Source organism: Leucoraja erinacea, chromosome 18, assembly GCF_028641065.1.
Source record: "Leucoraja erinacea ecotype New England chromosome 18, Leri_hhj_1, whole genome shotgun sequence".
Taxonomy (NCBI): Eukaryota; Metazoa; Chordata; class Chondrichthyes; order Rajiformes; family Rajidae; genus Leucoraja; species Leucoraja erinaceus.
The window spans coordinates 12,784,310-12,799,885 of NC_073394.1; the positions used below are offsets into that span (position 1 = coordinate 12,784,310).

The 15,576-nt window shown below is 45.9% G+C and overlaps 1 protein-coding gene across 3 annotated transcripts in view; it reads left to right on the plus strand.

Moving 5' to 3' along the window:
• The window catches only part of mrvi1 (murine retrovirus integration site 1 homolog), a 147,259-nt gene that overhangs the window by 117,722 nt on the left and 13,961 nt on the right, over window positions 1–15,576 (plus strand). For all 3 annotated transcript variants that reach the window (XM_055649348.1, XM_055649349.1, XM_055649351.1), the window contains 3 exons: window positions 82–235; window positions 1,995–2,044; window positions 7,548–7,646. In XM_055649348.1, the coding sequence (XP_055505323.1) occupies window positions 82–235; window positions 1,995–2,044; window positions 7,548–7,646 (303 nt within the window). The remainder of the gene's footprint in view (window positions 1–81; window positions 236–1,994; window positions 2,045–7,547; window positions 7,647–15,576) is intronic.

Below are 15,576 nucleotides of genomic sequence, written 5' to 3' on the forward strand. Positions count from 1 at the left end.
CACAGACTCGGAGGGCCGAAGGGCCTGTTTCTCACAACTAAACTAAACTGAATCTGGTAACTGATTGCCTGGACATTGCAGGAGAAGCGGATGTCCAAGGCAACCGAGGTGATGATGCAGTACGTGGAGAACCTGAAGAGGATGTACGAGAAGGATCACGCCGAGCTCACCGAGTACAAGAAGCTGGCTAACCAGAACTCCAGCCGGAGCTACAGCCCGTACGGAGACGGCAGCGGTAGGGACACTTGTACAGTCTGGTCTCCAGTGGCAGGGGAGGGAGGGCCATCAAGGCCTGGTCACTGTGGCTGGGTTAAAGGCAGGGACAGTGGGAATGGATTGAGTGGGGGTATTAGTGAGGGGTAGAGGAATTAGTGGGTGGGGTATTAAAGAGATGGTGAATGAGGGGGGGATTTGACTGTGTGGGGTATGTGGAGAGTGTGGGGAGGGGCGATTAGACTGGGACGTGTTGATGTGCCATGTTTGGGCACCCAAGTGCTTGAATTTACTGAGTGTTTCACTGATATATACTGATGCCAACCGGCAGTGAATGGATTGTGTCAGTGAACTGGGAAGGCTTGAAAGTACTGAAGGACTCGTATTAAAGATGGATAGAAAGTTGTTACCGATCAAAACGATTGTCAGTTGCATCTACTCATGGACTCGTACAGCATGAAAATGGACCATTCAGCCCAACTTGTCCATGCTAACCTTTTTTGCCAATCTACACTAATCCCACTTAGTTCAGTTTAGTTTATCGTCACTTGTACTGAGGTACAATGAAAATGTTTTTTGTTGCGTGCTATCTAGTCAGCGGAAAGACTATACGTTCCACATAACTTTCTACTTGCCCACAGTAGGACCATCTCCGTCACTATTTAAATGCCTCTCTAAATGTCTCAAACACAGTGAATACATCTGATTCTACCACCTCCTCTGGCAGCATGTTCCCGATATCAGCCACTATCGGTATAAAGCACTAACTTGAAATAAATCTCCTTCCTCTCACCGTAACCTTGTGTCCATTGATAGGATTGATATACTGTGACAATCTCCTCTATGTCTCTCCTCATATTCCTCTGTCTGCTCTCCCCTATCATTCAGCACAGAGCTGTAATCCCGCCTGCAGCAGCAGTTCACCACCAGCAGTGGCCATTCATCTCATCTATGCCCCTCAGGATTATATACTCTTCCATAAGGTCATCCCTCTGCATCCAATTCTCCAGGGAAACGAGTCCTAATTTATCCATCCTCTCCCTATATCTCAAACTCAGGATGAAATTCAAACACTCATGTGCATGTGTTATTTTCAAGCAGAGAGGGGTGTCTTTGGTTTCTGAACCACATCCGGACCCTGAAGTATTTTCTCTCAGCTCCCTAAATCCCATTCCCATTGAGCCTCCAAGCTTCCCTTCCTGGCCTCTGCTGGGTAATGCAGGCTTGCATTGTCTCCCATCCTTCAAATCTTTTTACCATCACCCGTCTCAAAGCTGGCGGGCTGCCCCATAGCTCCTGCTCCATCTCCAACCTCTTTTACCTCCCAGTTAATTGAACCTGTGGTCCCCATTGTTTCGGTAACGTTAGTGAGGCCACATTTAGAGTATTGCGATCAGTTTTGTGCACCATGTTATAGGAAAGATGTTGTCACGCTGGAAAGGGTGCTCAGCCCCATCCTGCTTCTCTCCTCTTTCATAGGGTTGTCCAATGTGGAATAATTAGGGCAGTGGAGAAAGGGTAGGAATGTGCGGCTGTGGGAATCACACTTTGGAAGGGCCATGACAGGCACTTGGAGGGAAGCGGCCTTCCTTTGTGCTGGGCGTTTGGGAAAGCGCAGTATTCTTTCACCGATCTTATTCAGAAAATGTCGCCCTCGCCCACGAGATGTTTGTAAATCAATAGATGGGAGGTGTGGGATTAAGCTACACAAGACAAGAGGAGAATGAGGGGACAGATTACATTGCCCACAAACATTTAACTCATTTACCCTTCTCTTTTAGATGATGGAGTTCCCAGGACAGCCCGTTCCATGTCGCTCACTCTCGGGAAGGTAAGGGACAAATGTAGGAAATCAGATTTGTTTCCAAACGCACTGGTGTTGTTCCAGTCTCACAGATTGTTTATTGTGTATTTATTTGTTGTGTTGTTGCGTTAGGATTTGGAGGATTTGGAGACAGACCCATTGGCCCACCGAACACACCCTGACCAGCTATTACCCGTTCATATGAGTTCTATGTTCTCCCAATTTTGTATCCACTCCCACACACTGGGGGCAATTTACAAAGGCCAATTAATATACAAATTCACAGGTCTTTGGAAACTTAGTTTAGAGATACAGTGTGGAAACAGAACTTTTGTCCCACTGTGGCACAGCGACCGACCAGCGATCACCCGTACACCAGTTCTATCCTGCACACTAGTGACACTTTACCGAAGCCAATCAACCTGCAAACCTGTGTGCCTTTGGAATGTGGGAGGAAACCGGAGCAGCCGGAGAAAACCCACACCGTCACTGGGCGAACGTGCAGACTCCACACAGGCAGCACAGGAGGTCAGGATCGAACCCTGGTCTCTAGCGCTGTGAGGCAACAGCTCTACCAGCTGCGCCACTGTGTCTGTAAATCTGCAGCAAGTATAAATTCCATTGTTGTGGCCCCGGTGCATGTGGCAATTAAACACTCTTGACTCTCGCTTTGACTTTTGAACAATTAAACCTGCCATTGCAACTACCAAAACCTCTAAGAAACTCACTCTGTCTCACTAAATATTTATAAACTCTTAATCATAGTCGTGTTGCTCAAACTCAAGAAATGAGGTCGTCAATGTCGCCACCAGAAGATTCTGGAAACAGCAGAGTGACTCATCAGCAGAAATGGTTCATCGGGTGATGGGTATTCATGGATAAAGATAGCCCTGGGCATTGCTAAAATACCCCTGCCCTTACTCAGAGTAGAGCAATGAAGAGTTTTATCTCCGTCTGTGAGAATAGGTATCAATTTTCAGCTGGGCTAAACGGACCGCAGGGCAGAGTCAAATGTTGAAAGTGTTTAAACGTCAAAGGTACCAGCAACTGAACAATGGAATTCTTACTTGCAGCAGCTGAACAGGCCTGTAAATCTATTAACACACGGGTAAATATATAATAATGATTCGTAATGTTACGATAACAATAACCATAATACAAGAAAACCATAAAAGTGCAAAACCAGGGCAGTTGTAAGGGTGGTGCAGCAGTAGAGTTGCTGCCTTACAGCGCCAGAGACCTGGGTTCAAACCTGAGTACGGGTGCTGTCTGTACGTTCTCCCCATGACCATATGGGTTTTCCCTGGGTGCTCCGGTTTCCTCCTCCAAAGACTTATAGATTTGTCGGTTAATTTGGCTTCCGTAAATTGTCCCTACTATGTAGGATGGTGTTAATGTCTGGGGATGGCTGGTCAGTGCGGACTCAGTGAGCAGAAAGTATCTCTAAACTAAACTAAACTAAACCCAACTGACGACACAGTCCATACATCGAAGATCATAGTTGCTGAGGTTGGTGCTGTGCAGTGTTCAAGAGCCTGATGGTTGCTGAAGCTGTTGGCCACGGTTTTCAGGTCCTATACCTTCTGCCAGAGGCAAGGTGAGGGTGACTGCCCTGGACATCAAGGCAGCATTTGACTGAGTGTGGTATTGGGGATCTGACCTCACACAGAGGAGGATGGGTGTGGTGGCTGGAGATCACACATCACAACCCTGAGACATCACCGCTGGAGTTCCTTAGGGCAGGGTCCAGGGCCCATCTATCTTTAGTTGCTCCATCAGTGACATAGAAACATAGAAAATAGGTGCAGGAGTAGGCCATTCGGCCCTTCGAGCCTGCACCGCCATTCAATATGATCATGGCTGATCATCCAACTCAGTATCCTGTACCTGCCTTCTCTCCACACCCCCTGATCCCTTTAGCCACAAGGGCCACATCTAACTCCCTCTTAAATATAGCCAATGAACTGGCTTCAACTACCCTCTGTGGCAGAGAATTCCAGAGACTCACCACTCTCTGTGTGAAAAATGTTTTCCTCATCTCGGTCCTAAAAGATTTCCCCCTTATCCTTAAACTGTGACCCCTTGTTCTGGACTTCCCCAACATCGGGAACAATCTTCCTGCAATCCTGGACCTGGATCTTCCATCCATCATGAGGTCAGACGTGGGGATAATCACTGATGACAGCACATGCCATTAACAACACGTCATGTGGTCAAGCCATATGACTGACTACATGAATGTGGTTTTGAACAGTCAGCAGCTGGTGAATGACTCACCTCTTGACTCGCCCCAATGCCTTTCCCCCGTCTACAAGGCACAAGTCGGGAGTGCGCTGGAACACTCGCTACTTGCCCGGGTGAGTGCAGGCTCCAACAACACACAAGAAGCTCAACACCATTCAAGAAAAGCAGCTCGTTGGAATGGCACCCCATCCACTCCCCAAAACACCAGACAATCCTTATCTGGAATGGGCTACCAGAGGAAGCTAAAGATGCTAAATACAGCCCAACTTGTTCCTCCACCACAATGTGTATCATCCACTGGAGTTACTTGCCTCGGCGACTCCAGCAGCACTTCCCAAATCCACAAACTCAACCGCTAAGGAAGACAAGGGCAGGGGTGTATGGAACATCAATGCTTTTTAAACATGTCCCTCATCTCAGCAGTCAACCTATTCTGCACCCTCCCCCAGGCTTTCAATGGACAATATCTGGAACTCCATATAGTGGATATGGTCAGAGCCTCCTTGAAAATAATGCTCTCTCAATGACTTTTGTTTCACTCCTGGGCTTCAGAGTGGAAATGAGTGGGGACCACCAGCAGTGTTTGAGCTGCAAGAGGAAGCTATAAAAGCGGAAACAACTATGACTTTTAAAATATATTTGGACAGACACGTAGATAGGAAATGATTAGAGGACCTTGGGCCAAATGCAGGTAACTGTGACTAATATGCCAAACTTGGTCATCATGGACAAGGTCGGCCTGTTTCCCTGCAGTTCAGCTCTCTGACTATGACTAAACAGGAGGGGAGAAGAGTAGATTCAGCTCTGCCCACCATTTAGTAAGATCATGGCAGATCTTTCCATACACCAGCCTCTTATTCCTTGATTAGCTAAAGATCTATAAATAGATTTAGGTTTAATATTGTCACCTGTACCAAAGTACGGTGAAAAGCTTTGTTAAGAATAATATAAGAATAGTATAGGAGCAGAGAGGTTCTACTGCAGTTGTACAGGGTCTTGGTGAGACCACACCTGGAGTATTGCGTACAGTTTTGGTCTCCAAATCTGAGGAAGGACATTATTGCCATAGAGGGAGTGCAGAGACGGTTCACCAGATTGATTTCTGGGATGTCAGGACTGTCTTACGAAGAAAGTCTAGATAGACTTGGTTTATACTCTCTAGAATTTAGGAGATTGAGAGGTGATCTTATAGAAACTTACAAAATTCTTAAGGGGTTTGGACAGGCTAGATGCAGGAAGATTGTTCCCGATGTTGGGGAAGTCCAGGACAAGGGGTCACAGCTTAAGGATAAAGGGGAAATCCTTTAAAAAAACCGAGATGAGAAGAACTTTTTTCACACAGAGAGTGGTGAATCTCTGGAACTCTCTGCCACAGAGGGTAGTTGAGGCCAGTTCATTGGCTATATTTAAGAGGGAGTTAGATGTGGCCCTTGTGGCTAAGGGGATCAGGGGGTATGGAGAGAAGGCAGGTACGGGATACTGATTTGGATGATCAGCCATGATCATATTGAATGGCGGTGCAGGCTCGAAGGGCCGAATGGCCTACTCCTGCACCTAATTTCTATGTTTCTATGTTTCTAATAAGGAGTAAGCCATTTAGAACGGAGACGAGGAAACACTTTTTCTCACAAAGAGTGGTTAGTCTGTGGAATTCTCTGCCTCAGAGGGTGGTGGAGGCAGCTTCTCTGGATGCTTTCAAGAGAGAGCTAGATAGGGCTCTTAAAAATAGCGGAGTCAGGGGATATGGGGAGAAAGCAGGACGGGGTACTGATTGGGGATGATCAGCCATGATCACGTTGAATGGCTGTGCTGGCTCGAAGGGCCGAATGGCCTACTCCTGCACCTATTGTCTATTGTCTATTGTTTTGCATGCTATCCAAACAAATCAGATATACAACATATTAATATAAACAAGTCAAATTCAAGTGCAATAGTTAGAATAAAAGGGAAGATACAGAGGGCAGAATAGAGTTCTCTGCATTGTAGCGTATCAGTTCCATAGACAAAGTCCAATGTCCACCACGGGTTAGCGGACAATTGGGCTGTACCCCAGCTTATAAGAACCGTTCAGAAAGCTGATGACAGAGGGGAAGGAACTGTTCCTGAGGCTGGTCGCGGTCTCAGTGGTCACAGTTCTCAGTGGTCATGGTTCTCAGGCTCCTGTAGCTTCTTCCCAATGGTAGTAGCGAAATGAGAGCATGACCAGGGTGCTGGTTTGCAAAAATAGATACATAATGCTGGAGTAACTCAGCGGGCCAAGCAACGTCTCTGAAGACACAGACAGGTTACGTTGCAGTCGAGATCCTTTTAGTCTGCAGAAAAGTCCCATCCTGAAATGTCGACTATCCATGTGCTCCAGAAATACTGCCTGACCTGCTGAGTTACTCCAGCACATTGTGTCTTTTTTGTCTTACATTGAGTGATGCTTGGATGACATGGGTTAGACAATAGACAATAGGTGCAGGAGTAGGCCATTTGGCCCTTCGAGCCAGCACCGCCATTAAATGTGATCATGGCTGATCATCCCCAATCAGTACAGTGTTCCTGTCTTCTCCCCATATCCCCTGACTCCGCTATCTTTAAGAGCCCTATCTAGCTCTCTCTTGAAAGCATCCAGAGAACCAGCCTCCACCGCCCTCTAAGGCAGAGAATTCCTCAGACTCACATCTCTCTGTGTAAAAACGTGTTTCTTCATCTCCGTTCTAAATGGCTTACCTCTTAATCTTAAACTATGGCCCCTGGTTCTGGACTCCCCCAACATTGGGAACATGTTTCCTGCCTCTAGCGGGTCCAAACCCTTAACAATCTTATATGTTTCAATAAGATCCCCTCTCATCCTTCTAAACTCCAGAGTGTAAAGCCCAGCCGCTCCATTCTCTCAGCATATGACAGTCCCGCCATCCCCGGAATTAACCTTGTAAACCTACGCTGCACTCCCTCAATAGCAATAATGTCCTTCCTCAAATTAGGGGACCAAAACTGCACACAATACTCCCAAGTGTGATCTCACTAGGGCCCTGTACAACTGCAGAAGGGTTAACTAACTACAGTCTGGCTGCCAGTCTCAGCAGCAATTAATTATCCCGGCCTCAGGCAGAGACCCTAATGTTGTTAACTGTGGTATAGAAACAGTGGGGGTGAGTTTGTTCTTGGGTGGTAGCATTCTTTGCGCAACCATCACTGTGGGTTTTACACTGATGCCAAACATGGGTCTCCCCACAACGGACTTATTTCTCAATGTTGCGGCTTTAAACTACTAACGACTTTGTGGTGTTTTATTCCACAGACTGTGCCGCGCCGGAGAGTGAGTGTGGCAGTGCTACCGAAGTTTATCAACTTTCCAGGACACCCACCCAGCAGCTCCACGATGCCCACCGTGGCTTTGGTAGGAAACAAAATATGTCTTTAACGCTAATTGTCCAACGATGATAAACAAAGATCAAGGGAAAAGTCATGTGAAGTCCACAGTCCATTCTGGGGAAGTGTCTCTGTTCCATGTTTAAGAAAGAACTGCAGATGCTGGTAAATTGAAAGTAGACACAAAATGCTGGAGTAACCTGCGGGTGAGGCAGCAACTATGGAGAGAAGGAATTGGCGACGTTTCGGGTTGAGACCCTTCTCTCCAGAGTTGCTGCCTCACCCGTTGAGTTACTCCAGCATTTTGTGGCCACCTATCTCTGTTCCTTAATCTTCTCCCAGTTCTCTTCATACATGCAACACGAACATAAGACGTAGAACTGCACAGCACAGCAACAGGCCCATTGGCCCATGATATCCATGCTAAACACAATGCTAGGTCAAGCTAATCTCCTCTGCCTGCATGTGATCTATATCCACCCCCCCATTCTCTGTGTAAAAGAACCTTGCGCCGCACATCACCCTTAAACCTTGCCCCTCTCATCTTAAAGCTATACCCTCTGGTCTTTGACATTTCCACCACGGGAAAATGGTTCTGACTCTAGATATTCCTCTAATGATTTTATACTCTGTCAGGTTAAATTAAACTAAATTGAACTCCTCAGCATCCTTCACTCCAGGGAGAACAAGCCCAGCCTATCTGTGCTCTCTTCCATCTAGGCAACATCCTGGTGAATCTCCTCTGCACTCTCTCCAATGCAACCCCATCCTTCCTATAGTGTGGTGACCAGACCTGCACATAGTAGTCCCAAGTGCTGTCCAAACAATGTTTTGTAAAGCTGCATCATTACATCCCAACTCCTTTTATATTTTGTATGCTGACCTATGCCGTAAGCATGCTGTATGCTTTCTTCACCACCCTATCTACCTCTGTTGCCAGTTATAGATTTGGAGCTCTCACTGTTCATCAACGTTCTTTGGTGTCTTGCTGCTTTCTGTGGATGTCCTGTCCCTATTTGACTTCCCAACATCCTCCATCACCTTGTAGGAATTAAATTCCATCTGCCAACTCTCTGCCCAACTTTCTATCTGATCTATGTCCATTTCAAGCCTTGGACAACCTTCCTCGCTGTCCATGCCACTTCTGACATTTTGTGGTTGTTCTCATTGTGAGTGGAGGTTTGATAGAGTGGTCAGAACAGGTTTGGAGAGGGTGGATGAAGGAAAATGTTTCCATAGTTAGTCAGCATGAAACTGACCCTTCAACCCAACTTGTCCATGCCGACCAAAACGCCCCACCTAAGCCTAGTCCCATTCAGACATAGTAGGCACATGGATAAGCAGGGAATGGAAAGATATAGTTGATGTACAGACAGATTAGATTAGTTTTACTTTGCATCATGTTTGACACAGATATTGTGGGCTATAGGGCCTGTCCCTGTGCTGTACTGTTCTAGTTTCCATTTGCCCATGCTTGGCCCATATCTCTCTAAACCTCTCCTATCCATGTACCAGAATGTTTATCTTTCATCTACAGCCAGCTGATTGATTGCAAATGGGATCAACCGTTAGTTTAGTAGCTGTAAATATGGGCAGCACAGTGGCACAGCTGATAGAGCCACTGCCTCACAGTGCCAGGTAGCCAGGTTCTATACTGACCTCTGACACTGTCTGTGTGGAGTCTGCACGTTCTCCCATGGCGTTGTGGGTTTCCTCCAAACTCTGTAGTTTCTTCCCAGTCCTGTAAACGTGCAGGTCGGTAGATTAATTTGCTGTAAATTGCCCCCTCGTGTGTAGGTGAGTGGTAGGAAAATGAGAATGTGGGGAGAAAGAAAAAGAGGATTAATATAGGGTCAATGTGCAGTTGATGGTCAGTGTGCTCCCGATGGGCCAAAGGGCCTATTTACGTGTTGTACTGGTGGAACTTATTGGAGTTGCAAAAATCACGGACCGCTGAATGCAGGTGGCGAATTGATGAGGATTAGAAGAATTCTGCCCAGGAGGAGAGGGGATGAGAGCAGGGCCAGCAATAGAACATAAAACATAGAACTCTGCAAAAAAAGCCCTGTGGCCCACAATGTCTGTGTTGAACTTGATGCCAAGCTAAACTAATCTCCCTGTCCTGTACGTGATCCATCACATCTGCCTGCACGTGATCCTTACCCCTCCATAGCCTGCAGATACATGTGCCTATCAAAAGGCTTCTTAAATGCCACTAGCAGATCTGCCTCCACCACCACCTCTGGCAGCAAGTTCCAGGCACCCACCACTCTCTGTGCAAAAAAAAATGAAAAATTGGCTTGCACATCTCTTTATAACTTTCCTCCTCTCACCTTAAAGCCATGGCCACTAGCCTTTAACATTTCCACCCTGGGAAAAAATTCTGATTGTCGACCTTATCTATGCCTCCCATAATTTGACATCAGGTCCCCCCTCAACCAGGAATGCTCCAGAGAAAACACTCCAAGTCGAATCTCTCCTTATAGCTAACACTCCATAATTCAGGTATCATTGTAGTAAACCTCGTCTGCATCCTCTTCAAAGCCTTCCCGTAATGGGGCGACCAGAACTGCACAAATTAGATGAGGTGTGGTCAAGGGCTCTGTCCACTAGATCCTCTGTTCAAGAAGACTTCTCAGGGGCACCTGACTCATTGGAGCAAGTCATCTGGAGAGAGGAATTAGGGGAATGGGATGGATGCAGGCTAAGAGGAAGTTGATATGTCGTTGGTTTCATTTCATCGGCTTCCTGATTTAACATCCTGGTTATGAAATCTTGCTAAGCCACTTCATGAGGCAGTTAAGAATCAATCACATAACCGCATGTCTGATGGGAGAGGGGGAATGTGAAGGAGCTCTCCGGAGACTTTGGTTGCATGGTGGTCCATACAGTAAGATCTCACAGCTGGTTCCAGAGCCATGAATAAGTAATCTCAATGGTCAAAAGTGTTTTATTGTCACATGTCCCGGAACCGAACATTGTAATTCTTACAGACATCCAAAGTCAAATCCCATCGTGGAATTCAAATAAAGTCTGTAATCTGGTATTTGGAATAAAACGACAAGCCATTCAAAATGATGATTGTAAAACATCTGGATTGTAAAACCCCATGAGATCATAGAAATCCTCCATAGGGGAATACCAACTGTTTCTGGTCACAAGAATCTGCAGATGCTGAAATCTTGGGCAAAACGTAAAGTGCTGGATGAACTGAGTGGGTCAGGCAGCATCTATGGAGGGAATGAACCTGCTGTGTCTAAATGTCCACACTCTCTGACCTCTGATCCACCCCTAGTGGTTGATTCTTAAATGGTCCCTGCTGTAGCTGGGCAACTGGACACCAGCAATATGCACTGCCCTTGGAGATCCCAGAAGATCCCAGAAAAAAACAAAGTTGCTGGAAATAAGTTGCCGGAAAGAATTAGTTTGATATCAAAGCAAATGGTATCAATAACACAAGGGCAATAGTTTAGGGTGGGGGGAAGACGTTCTAGAGGAGATTTAACTGGAAAGTGTATTGTGCAGATAGTGGTTGATATCCAGAACTCACTGCTGCAGGAGGTCGTGGAATCAGATAGAAGTATTAGTTTGAGGCATTTAGACAGACACAGAAATAGACAAGGCATGGAAGGATGTGATCCTGATACGGCAAATGGGATTAGTGTCGATGGGCAAAAGGGTTGGAATTTGGCTCTCTGGTACGGTGGGCCACAGGGCCCGTTTCTGTGCTGTGTGTCCCTCTAACACTGTCAGGCAGGAGGAGGCAGAGATGTTTGCCACTATCTTACAGTTCTCCTTTGAATGAATGAATGTATGAATGAATGAATAAGTTTATTGACCAAGTATATTCACATACAAGGAATTTGCCTTGGTGCTCCGCTCGCAAGTGACAACATGACACACAGTGACAATTAAGAATGACACATAAAACATCAAACATTAATAATAAAACATTATCGATTAAACATGTGAATTAAATAAAATACCAGAGCAAAAGGAGGCTGTAGACCTTTTGTTTGTTGAGTAGAGCTACTACTCGTGGTAAAAAGCTACTTGTATGTCTGGCTGTGGCAGCTTTGACAGTCCGGAGTTGCCTTCCAAAGGGAAGTGATTCAAAGAGTTTGTGGCAAAGGTGAGAGGGGTCAGAGATGATCTTGCCCGCTCGCTTCCTGGCCCTTTCAGTGTACAGTTCGTCAATGGAGGGAAGGTTGCAGCCAACAACCTTCTCAGCTCATCGGACGATTCGCTGCAGCCTCCTGGTGTCGTGTTTGGTGGCTGAGCCAAACCAATAAGTAGATTGTGTCAAGGGATTGGAGACTCCTCGGGAGAAGAGGGAAGATTGGTGGTGAGATGAAGGGTAATCCTCTGGATCCATGTTCGGTGTGCATTGAGAGGTGTGCAGGCTACTCTTAGAGTCATACAGCTATGAGTTCTAGAGTCAAGAAGATTCACATTACTTTGTCCATGCCAACCAAATTGGCATTCTGGGCTAGTCCTATTTGGCCCAGTCCAAATGTCTTTTACGTCGTAATTGAATGCGATTCTACAGTTTATTCCAGATACGGACTACCATCTGGGTTCAAGTTCAAGTTCAAGTGAGTTTATTGTCATGTGTCCCTGATCGGACAATGAAATTCTTGCTTTGCTTCAGCACAACAGAACACAGTAGGCATTGACTACAAAACACATGAATAAATAAACTGATAAAGTGCAAATAACAGATAATGGGTTATTAATGTTCAGAGTTTTGTCCGAGCCTGATGGCTGTGGGGAAGTTCAAATGCTATCCCTAAGATTCCTCTTAAATCTGTTCCCTCTCACCTTAAGCCTATGCCCTCTGGTCTTAGAATCCTCTCCCCTGGAAAAAGACTGAGTGTTCACTTTATCATTGCCCCTCATGATCTTGTACACATCAATAAGGTCAATCCAGCGCAAGACAGGCCACATGTAACAAATGCAACAGAATTCTGTAAAGGCAGACAGGAGCGGCTGTCTACATTTTGTCAGAATGAATGATGGATGAATGATGAATGTAGGATGATACTTTATTGTCATGTACCTAGATGCAGTGAAATGCTTTGTTTTGCAAACAACCCAGTAAAATCATGTAGCAGACCTCGCCTAGGAAATGCACACGTGTCGCCATGTTTTGGCACTGACAAAGTTACAAACGTTCATCAAACAGTCCTATTTACTGCCTGCCTGGCCGTGGCAGCAGCCCCCCCCCCCCCCCCCCCCCTCACGCCACCCTCAGAAGGTGTTTAATCAAGGGGCTTGGCACGATAAGATTCCAACCAAGTTCTGATGAAGTCGTCGACATGGAACATTAGTTTTGTTTATCTCTCTGCTGACATTTCCTTTAGTTAGCAAAATGTGTCAGCACTTTTTCTGTGCATACGCTATTGTTCGAGTTGCTATAATTCAGTTGAGATTAGCTGTTACCCTTCATTTTCGATGGTGTTGATCACTTAGAGTGATGGACGTGATACAGGAAGGAAACAGCCCCTTCGGTCCAAACTCGCCCATGACAATCAGATTTTACAGCTGACCTAGTCCCATTTGCATGTACAGTACTTGGTCCATATCACTACAATCTATCTACTTGAAATATATTTTTAAGACCGCCATTGCACCAGCCTCTAGTACTTCCTCTGGCAGCTCGTTCCACATAAGTGCAACCTCTGTGTAAAGAAATTACCCCTCGGGTCATTTTAAAAAAATGGTCCCATCCATTTTAAGCCTGCGCCCTCTAGTTCTGGACTCCACAATTATGAGGGGGGGGGGGAAGACAGTGACCATTCACTTTAACTATACCCTCTCATGATTTTCAATCTCTCCATAAGGTCACCCCTCAGCCACCTATGTTCCAAAGGAAAAAAAAAATCCAGCCTATCTATTCTCTCCCTATAACTCAAGCCCTCAATGAGGTAACATCCTGGAGAATCTATTCTGCACCCCCTCCTGCTTAATGACCCTTCCTAGGGCAGGGTGACCAGAACTATGCACCCTGCAAGTGTGGTCTCACTAACTGACTTGTACAGTTGCAACATGATGTCCTGACGTCCGTGCTCAATAGATGGAGACAAGCAGGCCGATTGATCCATATAACTTAAGCCTTCCCTTTTGCACCAGCTCCTTCTCCACATCATCCACTTGTATTAAAATAAATGTCAAGGTCAGAGTCAAGGGTGTTTAATAGTAAGATTAAACGAGAACTTACCAGTTTGAAGTTTGATCTGTATTTTATGAGGAGTTACGATGAGGGATTACGTGAAGAAGCCCGCTCAGGGCGCAGGTGCGGCATGCTTCCAAGCAGCGGTGTGGAATCACAGACAGACACGTATTTGAAGTAACATAGTAAAGAACAAAGAGACATCAGCTTATCGGTTTGATCCATCTAATGAGGGTGGGAGCGGAGGGCACGTAATCCCTCATCGTAACTCCTCATAAAATACAGATCAAACTTCAAACTGGTAAGTTCTCGTTTAATCTTACTATTTTACTTCGGAGTCACGTGAGTGACTTCGTGAAGATTTCAAAGCTCTGTGATTTCAAACCGTGTAACAGTTTTATACACTCACTACCGAAAGCTCTTGAGGAAGGAAGTGTTATTGTAATCAACCAATGAATCTGTTTTGAAAACAAAACGGTATTTATTAACAATAACAAAAGAAAAAATAGCTCCCCCGGGCTTTAAATTAAATATTTGCAGTTTCTAAAATGCTGACTGCAAATATATCAGGTTCCACCAACGGCTTATTATAAAATGTTCGGAATGTGGCTTCCCGTGACCATCCTGCTTTGTTGAGGATTAAGTCCACAGGCACATCCATTCTGGCTGCCGATGATGTGGATGCTGCCCTGGTGGAATGAGATTTAAATAAATTAATGTTAATTCCAGCAGCTTCCAAAACCTGTTTCAACCACCTTGAAATGGTTTGACTTGTTACCCTGCCATGTGGTTTCCTGTGGCTGACCCATAAGGCTCTCTCACTTCCTCTGATATTATGGGTTGTGTCTATGTAAATATTTATGTGGGTCACCACACACAATCGTGGCTCTAGTGGGTATGCCCGGAATGCCACTAGCGTGTTGGATGTTCCTGGCCTGGACTGTTTTATCAGACCTTGAATAGTGAATGTGATCTGATCCGATGTAGTGTCCATGTTGTCCAGTCGAAGTTTATGTAAGGACTGGACCCTCTGTGCAGATACTAACGCCATGAGCATGAGTGTTTTTAAAGTCAACTGCTCTAAACTGAGAGATCTAGCTGGTGGTCTGTCCCGCAGGTACGTGAGTACAATACTGACATCCCAGATTTTTGTATATCTAGGGGTGGGGGGCTTGCTGTTAAATATGCCCCTCATCAGTTTAACCACCAGCAGATGGGCTCCCATGGCCTGATGTCCCGCAGGTTTGAGGTAATTTGAAAGAGCACTACGTGCCGTGTTGATGGCACTGTAGCTCAAATCTTCACGATGATGTAAGTCTGCCAGGAATTCCAGAACATCCACTACTGTGGCTGTTTTATAAGCAGTCCCGGTTTTCTGGCAGTACGTTTCCCATTTCCTGATGCAGGTTAGGTACTGCCTCTTCGTGGATATCCTTAGGGATGCTGACATGGTGGCGACGGTTTGTTCCGATAACCCCAGATCCAGGTAAGGTCGGTCTAAAATCTGCAACCCAGGAGATTCATATCTTTGTGGCATGGGTGGCTGATGCCTGATACTGGGTGAGTCAGTAACCCTGGATGACTGGGGAATACCATAGGTGTTTCCACCACCATGTCCTGGAGAATTGGGAACCATGGCTGTGTAGGCCAGTCGGGCACCACCAAAACTCCAGACGCTGAATCAGTCTGGATTTTTCGAAGCACCCGACTAATGAGGCAGAAGGGGGGGAAAGCATAAAACACAAACTTTCCCCAATCTAACGTAAAAGCGTCTACCGCTACTGCC